At 39.5% G+C, this 10434-nt stretch overlaps 1 protein-coding gene across 1 annotated transcript; it reads left to right on the forward strand.

Moving 5' to 3' along the window:
* The first annotated feature begins 234 nt into the window (after window positions 1-234).
* Window positions 235-10118, forward strand: LOC126379355 (putative uncharacterized protein DDB_G0282133). The gene is made up of 4 exons (XM_050028065.1): window positions 235-292; window positions 2610-2637; window positions 3145-3327; window positions 4453-10118. The coding sequence occupies exons 1-4, from the start codon at window positions 275-277 to the stop codon at window positions 9918-9920; spliced, it is 5697 nt and encodes a 1898-aa protein (XP_049884022.1). The 5' UTR covers window positions 235-274; the 3' UTR covers window positions 9921-10118.
* The last annotated feature ends 316 nt before the right edge of the window (window positions 10119-10434 follow it).

The following is a 10434-nucleotide window of genomic DNA, read 5'->3' on the forward strand; positions in this document are numbered from 1 at the left end:
GCGCGTCTGTGTGTGTGACGTCTGACGCCCGTATGAAGACTAAAGTAAGACCGAGGGGGTGAGGTAAACCTAGCTCAGCCGCTGGTGGGGAGCGGAGAGTTGCCGTTCTATACGTAGTATTCTTATTCTATGATAAAAACACAAAAGGCGACCTTATTGCTAAGGTAACAATTTCTTCCAGGCAACCCTTGAACATTCACATTGATATCAGTGTCGTGGTACATTGAAAACCCCTTTGTAAGTGCAGACAATAATTTAGGGATCCTTGGACTAAATGGTTATTGTTTTAATAGTAGGTAATATGCGTTTTTTTATCAGAATATTATATCCATAACATAACATAAGCTAACTATTATATCAAAATTGGGGTAGTCAGAGGTAGATCCATCACAAGACGAACTAAGTACCCACACCTCACCGAGCTTTCTGTTAGACCAACGTGATAGGTGAGCCGTATCGCCGTCTATAATGGTCGAGCCAACTGTATTAGTGAAAACTGCAGTTGAGATAAATTAATAACTCATTTGTGCAAGTTCGTTATCGCACAAATCCAGACAAGCAGCCCAGTTGGTAGAAACGCTTGCTTCTCACTTTGAGGTCGCAAGTTCGAATCCAGCACAGTCACACCAATAATTGTCGAATTTGTTTCGAATTCATGTTTGGATCATAAATGATTAACGTGCTCAGCGGTGAAGGAAAACATCGTGAAAAAAACCCACATTCCGGAGACAACCCATATTCTTGAGAAATGCATTTTCGGAGGCATGTGACCTAAACTGTATTGGGCTGGTTTTCCCTTCACGGGTTAAGGTCAGACAGGCAGTCGCTTCTGTAAAAAACCGGACCTGTCAAATCTTCAGGTTAGGTTAGCGGACCCGGAAGGGATAATGCTAGGGAGTAAATGATGATCATCATCGCCAGCCCATTAACGTCCCTGCTGCTGGGGCACGGGCCTTCCCTATGGATGGATAGGGAGATCGGGCCTTAAACCACCACGCGGGCCCAGTGCGGATTGGTGGTTATTAACGACTGCTAATGCAGCCGGGACCAACGGCTTAACGTGCCTTCCGAAGCACGGAGGAGCTCGAGATGAAATTTTTTTTTTGTGGTGACTCATCCTATGACCGGCTTTTGCGAAAGTTGCTTAACTTCAACAATCGCAGACCGAGCGCGTTTACCGCTGCGCCACCGAGCTCCTCAAATGATGATGACTTTATACGAAACCCCTAAAACATAGATAAGTAATTGGCATTTAATAACTTAAAAATTAATTACGTTTGGATTAATTGTTTTTGGTATTTTATGAAATGTTGTTTGTTCAGTTGGTTTCCATATTTTTTTTGTGTTTGGACAGCCTTCTCCGAATTGGTATAAAATGGCGTAACATTTCTGGATATTCATATACCATCATCAAAGATGAGGTACATTATTGCCTGCGTTCTGGTGGTAAGCATTCGTCTTTTTATTAATAATTTTTCGTCAATAACAAAAGACGTTATTAAACGTTAATAGGTACATTTAAATAAGGTAACGTAACGTTTAAATACGTTCAACTGGTGAACTTCAATTCTGATTACTAATTAAAGATAGATCTGAAGCAGACAAAAAGGTTTTCTTTTTCTATTTAAGTAACTTATTTATGATTTTATTTAAAAAAAGAAAAATGTACTTACTTAATTTAATAATAAGTGCAAAATTTTGACACTTATTAATAACACACACACTCATTTATTAATTTTGACATTATTATTATTGACTTATTACAACTTTGTTGACGTTGCTTTGTTTAATATTAATATTTTATAAATGTGTTTCCGATTTATTTTAATGTATTTGATTATTATTGATATTTTTTTATAAGCATCTAAATAGACATTTTTTGTGTTAAATATTTGTATGCCGACCAGGCTGGACATGTTGAAACTCAAAATATAAATTGTAAGATCATTGTTATGTTACACATGTTTCACAAATAAATGATTATGATTACTTTTTCTATGACGTCACAGGTTGCTTTTTTTCATACAAATTCCGTAGTAATTTCGTGTTTTGACGTTTAGTAAAAAGTAACTGATTTGACTAGTTGGAAATTAGCCTATTGATATCATGTGGTTTCCAGGATTTGTGCCCGGTTAAAGGCAATATTTTAACAGCCTCCGTGGTCTAGTGGTTAGAGCGTTAGGCTCACGATCTGGAGGTCCGGGTTCGATTCCCGATGGGGACATGGTCGAAATCACTTTGTGAGACTGTCCTTTGTTTGGTAAGGACTTTTCAGGCTTGAATCACCTGATTGTCCGAAAAAGTAAGATGATTCCGTGCTTCAGAGGGCACGTTAAGCCGTTGGTCCCGGCTATTACCCGTAAAAACACCTCCACCAACCCGCAGTGGAGCAGCGTGGTGGAGTATGCTCCATACCCCCCTCCGGTTGATTGAGGGGAGGCCTGTGCCCAGCAGTGGGACGTATATAGGCAGTTTATGATTATAAAGGCAATAGGCTCGCCCTCTATTACATGGGACTTAAAAATAGCTGGCGACGAATGGGTGACTCTACTATAGACTACTGCCTCCACTATTGTCATTATTAACTTTTATCTTTTTTGGTGTTTCAGGCTTTAGTGGCTGTTCAGGCCCTGCCATGTAAGTATATTTTTTAATTTCTAGCTTGTTGGTATAAGTATACATAGGTATCATCATCATCACCAGCCCATTAACGTCCCCACTGCTGGGGCACGGGCCTTCCCTATGGATGGATAGGGAGATCGGGCCTTAAACCACCACGCGGGCCCAGTGCGGATTGATTGTTAATGCAGCTAATGCAGCCGGGACCAAAGGCTTAACGTGCCTTCCGAAGCACGGAGGAGCTCGAGATGAAAACTTTTTTTTTTGTGGTCACCGATCCTATGACCGGCCTTTGCGAAAGTTGCTTAACTTCAACAATCGCAGACCGAGCGCGTTTACCGCTGCGCCACCGAGCTCCTCAATATCCTCAATACATAGGTATACTTATTACTTTTTTTTTTCTTACATAAATAGTTATGTAAGAAAAAAAATAAAAAATATACAGGGTGTTAATGGTTTTGTATGACACCAAAACCAAATGCCGTGAAGTGTGATTTAAGTACTCATTTATTTTCTTCTTCACAGACCCCCATGAAGTCTCCTTCATCAAAACCATAGACAAGGGGGCTTCGGGAGGATCCTCAGAATATGGCGACTCCTCCTCAGACTTCCTCTATGTAGATGCTGGACGCACGAAGACGACTGCTGTCCGACAAAAGGAAGACAGTGGAGACGAATCCTCGCGGTCATCTTTTAATAACGAATTAAGTAAGTAGACCACTGAATGGAAGAAAGAAGAAAGAGAACGTGCAGTTTATTAGGTTCCCTCCCTCAATCAGCGCTTATCGCTATCGACCCACTTGGGTCGATTAATTCTTTGAAACTTAATATATGTAAAAAATATGTAGGATTATTTGCAGTTATGTGTTACTCCGTGTTTTATATTATATATTTGTTATTTATTTTATATTTGTTACTGTGGTGTCCCTTTATAATAAACGTATCTTTCTTTCAAAAAATTGCGATCGGCACATTGTTAATACCGGGAATAAAAATAAACTTGCTTTACAAGTCAGTCGATTACATAAGATTACTAAATCTTTTAAGGGGCAATGTATACGTTTTTACAATAAGATTCCCATTGACATTCAGAATTTGCCTTTTAACTGTTTTAAGACAGTAGTTAAACAAAAACTTTACAAAAAAGGTTATTATAAAGTTAGTGATTATTTAGAAGATATGAATGCATGGGATTAACTGTCTGAGAACTGATATTAGGCAGCTAAATGACTCAATTGTTTACCAATATTTTATGTTGATTTTTATTTTTTTAAAGAACGTCTAGGGCCCTGTGCCGAGGTTTTTCTTGCAGCTTCTTTTCCCCGGCTATACAGGTTGTGAGAAGCTGCAGTAGTTTTAGGCGGATGAGACGTTCGTTATGTAAAAATTGACGATTCAAAGTGTAACTATGTTGCCTACTGAATAAAGATATTTTTGAATTTGAATTTAAAATATTTTTCCTCTCAGACGACGCCCTGAGCCGAGGTTCGCGCCCTCACGCCTGTTGTCTTAAACGTTGTACCGGGTGAGAGCTTTCAGCGCTCCCCATTTGTCCGGCCAAGTAGTTAATGCCATCTGCAGCAAATCTACAATAGGTCACGTCAAAAAAAAAAGGTTATTAGGTGGATTACCAACCTCATCAACCCTGGTATCTGGGTTAGGTTGAGTTAGTGCTACAAATTAATGCTATCCACAAGACACATCATTTTCATCTATCCTGTAGGTTGTGAGGTTAATTACCAACCCCGTCAACCCTATCAGGGTTGGTATTGAGCCGCCAAAGACCCACGTCACGTCAAATCTGGTTCGTTATTCATCAGCTTTAATTTTCAGCCCGAGGACAGATCCGCAACAGGGATGGCAGTATCACTCAATTCAACACGAAGGATCAGTCTTCTGATAACCAGAAAGAGTCAGAAGATCACCAGAAGTCATCGTCCGTCCTTATCACTGATGGTCCTTCAGGCAGAGGAGTCACTAAGCAGTCCTCTACATCAGACAATCAATATTCAGGGTCAGAATCGAACAAGAGTTCCAGTTCTCAAGTCAGAACCGTTGGCAAAGACGGGTCAAAGGTGTCCCAGACAAGTGGTTCTAGTTACAGTTCGCAGTCGTCTAGTTCTCAGAGTTCCCAATCACAATACAGTTCGACCTTGAGTTCTAGTTCTACTGGTTACTTAAGAGGTGGTTCTAATGACAGGGACTCAAATGAATCGAACTCTAAGACGGAAACTAACAACAAGAATAACAATGAGTCTAACACCAAAACAGAGAGCAATAACAAAAATACCAACGAATCTAACACCAAGACAGAGAGCAATAACAAAAATACCAACGAATCTAACACCAAGACAGAGAAAAATAACAAAAATACAAACGAATCTAACACCAAAACAGAGTCTAACAACAAGAACAGTAATGAGTCTAACACCAAGACAGAGAGGAATAACAAAAATACCAACGGATCTAACACCAAGACAGAGAGCAATAACAAAAATACCAACGAATCTAACACCAAAACAGAGTCTAACAACAAGAACAATAATGAGTCTAACAACAAGACAGAGAGGAATAACAAAAATACCAACGAGTCTAACACCAAGACAGAATCTAACAACAAGAACACCAATGAGTCTAACACTAAGACAGAGAGGAATAACAAAAATAACAACGAATCTAACACCAAAACAGAGTCTAACAACAAGAACAATAATGAGTCTAACACCAAGACAGAGAGAAACAACAAGAACGCTAATGAGTCTAACAACAAGACAGAGAGGAATAACAAAAATACCAACGAGTCTAACACCAAGACAGAATCTAACAACAAGAACACCAATGAGTCTAACACTAAGACAGAGAGGAATAACAAAAATAACAACGAATCTAACACCAAAACAGAGTCTAACAACAAGAACAATAATGAGTCTAACACCAAGACAGAATCTAACAACAAGAACACCAATGAGTCTAACACTAAGACAGAGAGGAATAACAAAAATAACAACGAATCTAACACCAAAACAGAGTCTAACAACAAGAACAATAATGAGTCTAACACCAAGACAGAGAGAAACAACAAGAACGCTAATGAGTCTAACAACAAGACAGAGAGGAATAACAAAAATACTAACGAGTCTAACACCAAAACAGAGTCTAACAACAAGAACAGTAATGAGTCTAACACCAAGACAGAGAGGAATAACAAAAATACCAACGGATCTAACACCAAGACAGAGAGCAATAACAAAAATACCAACGAGTCTAACACCAAGACAGAATCTAACAACAAGAACACCAATGAGTCTAACACCAAGACAGAGAGAAATAACAAAAATACCAACGAATCTAACACCAAAACAGAGTCTAATAACAAGAACACTAATGAGTCTAACAGCAAGACAGAAATGAATAACAAAAATACCAACGAATCTAACACTAAGACAGAGACAAACAACAACGGTAACAATAGACCAGAAAGGCCAGGAAAAGACAAAAAGCCAGGAAAACCATGTGGCAACAAGCCCCAAAAACCTGGAAACAACAACAAACCAGACAGGCCAACAAAAGACAATAAAACAAATAGGCCAACAAAAGACAACAAACCAGACAGGCCAGGTAAGAACGACAAACCAGAAAGGCCAGGAAAAGATAACAAACCTGATAGGCCAGGAAAACATATGAAACCGGGAAAACCATGTGGCAACAAACCACAAAACCCCGGAAATGACAACCAACCAGAGAGGCCAGGAAAGGACAACAAACCAGATAGGCCAGGAAAGAACGACAAACCAGATAGACCTAGCAAAGATAATAAACCAGAGAGGCCAGGAAAGGACAAACCAGTAATACCAGGCCATGACAATACAAAGACAGAGAAGAACAACAAGAACACCAATGAGTCTAACACCAAGACAGAGAAGAACAACAAGAACAAGCATGAGTCTAACACCAAGACAGAGAAGAACAACAAGAACACCAATGAGTCTAACACCAAGACAGAGAAGAACAACAAGAACACGCATGAGTCTAACACCAAGACAGAGAAGAACAACAAGAAGACAAATGAGTCTAACACCAAGACAGAGCAGAACAACAAGAACAAGCATGAGTCTAACACCAAGACAGAGAAGAACAACAAGAACACGCATGAGTCTAACACCAAGACAGAGCAGAACAACAAGAACAAGCATGAGTCTAACACCAAGACAGAGAAGAACAACAAGAACACGCATGAGTCTAACACCAAGACAGAGAAGAACAACAAGAACACGAATGAGTCTAACACCAAGACAGAGAAGAACAACAAGAACACCAATGAGTCTAACACCAAGACAGAGAAGAACAACAAGAACACGCATGAGTCTAACACCAAGACAGAGCAGAACAACAAGAACAAGCATGAGTCTAACACCAAGACAGAGAAGAACAACAAGAACACGCATGAGTCTAACACCAAGACAGAGAAGAACAACAAGAACACCAATGAGTCTAACACCAAGACAGAGAAGAACAACAAGAAGACAAAAAAGTCTAACACCAAGACAGAGAAGAACAACAAGACTCAACATGAGTCTAACACCAAGACAGAGAAGAACAACAAGACTCAACATGAGTCTAACACCAAGACAGAGAAGAACAACAAAAACACCAATGAGTCTAACACCAAGACAGAGAAGAACAACCAGAACAAGCATGAGTCTAACACCAAGACAGAGAAGAACAACAAGAACACCAATGAATCTAATACCAAGACAGAGAAGAACAACAAGAACACCAATGAGTCTAACTCTAAGACAGAGAAGAACAACAAGAAGACAAATGAGTCTAACACCAAAACAGAGAACAACAACAAGAAGACCAATGAGTCTAACACCAAGACAGACAAAAACAACAAGAACACGCATGAGTCTAACAAAAAGACAGAGAAGAACAACAAAAACACGCATGAGTCTAACACCAAGACAGAGCAGAACAACAAGAACACCAATGAGTCTAACACCAAGACAGAGAAGAACAACAAGAACACCAATGAGTCTAACACCAAGACAGAGAAGAACAACAAGAAGACAAATGAGTCTAACACCAAGACAGAGAAGAACAACAAGAAGACAAATGAGTCTAACACCAAGACAGAGAAGAACAACAAGAACACCAATGAGTCTAACACCAAGACAGAGAAGAACAACAAGAAGACAAATGAGTCTAACACCAAGACAGAGAAGAACAACAAGAACACCAATGAGTCTAACACCAAGACAGAGAAGAACAACAAGAACACCAATGAGTCTAACACCAAGACAGAGAAGAACAACAAGAACACCAATGAGTCTAACACCAAGACAGAGAAGAACAACAAGAACACCAATGAGTCTAACACCAAGACAGAAAATAACAACAAGAACACGAATGAGTCTAACACCAAGACAGAGAAGAACAACAAGAACACCAATGAGTCTAACACCAAGACAGAGAAGAACAACAAGAAGACAAATGAGTCTAACACCAAGACAGAGAAGAACAACAAGAACACGCATGAGTCTAACACCAAGACAGAGAAGAACAACAAGAACACCAATGAGTCTAACTCTAAGACAGAGAAGAACAACAAGAACACCAATGAGTCTAACACCAAGACAGAGAAGAACAACAAGAACACCAATGAGTCTAACACCAAGACAGAGAAGAACAACAAAAACACCAATGAGTCTAACACCAAGACAGAGAAGAACAACAAGAACACCAATGAGTCTAACACCAAGACAGAGAAGAACAACAAGAACACCAATGAGTCTAACTCTAAGACAGAGAAGAACAACAAGAACACCAATGAGTCTAACACCAAGACAGAGAAGAACAACAAGAACACCAATGAGTCTAACTCTAAGACAGAGAAGAACAACAAGAACACCAATGAGTCTAACACCAAGACAGAGAAGAACAACATAAACACCAATGAGTCTAACACCAAGACAGAGAAGAACAACAAGAACACCAATGAGTCTAACTCTAAGACAGAGAAGAACAACAAGAACACCAATGAGTCTAACACCAAGACAGAGAAGAACAACAAAAACACCAATGAGTCTAACACCAAGACAGAGAAGAACAACAAGAACACCAATGAGTCTAACTCTAAGACAGAGAAGAACAACAAGAACACCAATGAGTCTAACTCTAAGACAGAGAAGAACAACAAAAACACCAATGAGTCTAACACCAAGACAGAGAAGAACAACAAGAACACCAATGAGTCTAACTCTAAGACAGAGAAGAACAACAAGAACACCAATGAGTCTAACTCTAAGACAGAGAAGAACAACAAAAACACCAATGAGTCTAACACCAAGACCGAGAAGAACAACAAGAACACCAATGAGTCTAACTCTAAGACAGAGAAGAACAACAAGAACACCAATGAGTCTAACTCTAAGACAGAGAAGAACAACAAGAACACCAATGAGTCTAACTCTAAGACAGAGAAGAACAACAAAAACACCAATGAGTCTAACACCAAGACCGAGAATAACAACAAGAACACCAATGAGTCTAACACCAAGACAGAGAAGAACAACAAGAACACCAATGAGTCTAACTCTAAGACAGAGAAGAACAACAAGAACACCAATGAGTCTAACACCAAGACAGAGAAGAACAACAAGAACACGCATGAGTCTAACACCAAGACAGAGAATAACAACAAGAACACCAATGAGTCTAACACCAAGACAGAGAAGAACAACAAGAAGACCAATGAGTCTAACACCAAGACAGAGAATAACAACAAAAAAACTGGTTGCAACAAGTCTAACAATGACAAAGACAAGTCAAATAAAAAACAGCAAGTGAACTCCGTTTATGCTGAACAATTGTCTTCTAAAAGCGCCTCTGGTAGCGGCAGTGCCAGCAGGTCTACATACCAAGACAGCAAAGGCAATTTCCAAGAAAAATCCGATTATAACACACAAGAAAACACTAACAGCGATTCTAGTAAGAAGTTAGTTGTTAAAAACGGCGGGAGTACGACTGCACAGGAAAACAGCAAGCACGCGGATAGTGAGAGAAAAGCAAATGGATCCAGTGAAAAAACAGTAGTTAACGGCGCTGATGGTTCTAAGTATGAAGCTAGCAAAACTTCCAAGGCTAACAGCAAATCTGACAACGCAGCAGCGAAATCTTCTTACTCGAAAACTTCTGACGATGGCTCCAGCTCGTATTCTGCATCATCAGAAACGTCTTCGTCATCATCCGCCTCATCATCTTCATCGTCTTCGAAATCATACGTGTCTAAATCTTCTTAGGCGTTAGGTTTTGAGGTGTGGTTCTCTGGTTCTGACAAGTGATAGGGTAACTTTCGGTATTTTAGCTTACTTACTCAACATCTTCTGTATTTTGACAGATGTCCCACCCTAAGCTGTGAAGAGCTTAAAAGAGCTGAGGGTCTAAACAGGGGGTTTAAAAAGGCAACATTAAAGCAATTCATCTAAAAAATCAATACTTACTGCTATTAAAAAAATTAAAAGCAATTGCAGCTTGTACAATTGTAGACGAAGAATGCAGACCCCACCTTTGGATGGGAGTAATAAATGCTAAGGAGAGAGAGCTATTAAACATTTGCGCATATAAAAGTAAGTGCGCAATGTCAATAATTCGATGTGACCCTAAGCTTTCAGAGAACCACAATGGCCCCGATTCCTGCAGACACCTAATTTTAATTTAAGTTATACCGGGCGAATAAAATAGACATCTCGCTGGTATGCAACCCGTTTGACGTGTGCCGTCAACTTAATTCTGTCGGGTTGCCCAATATAAAAT

This window comes from Pectinophora gossypiella, chromosome 29 (genome assembly GCF_024362695.1).
Source record: "Pectinophora gossypiella chromosome 29, ilPecGoss1.1, whole genome shotgun sequence".
NCBI classification, from domain to species: Eukaryota; Metazoa; Arthropoda; class Insecta; order Lepidoptera; family Gelechiidae; genus Pectinophora; species Pectinophora gossypiella.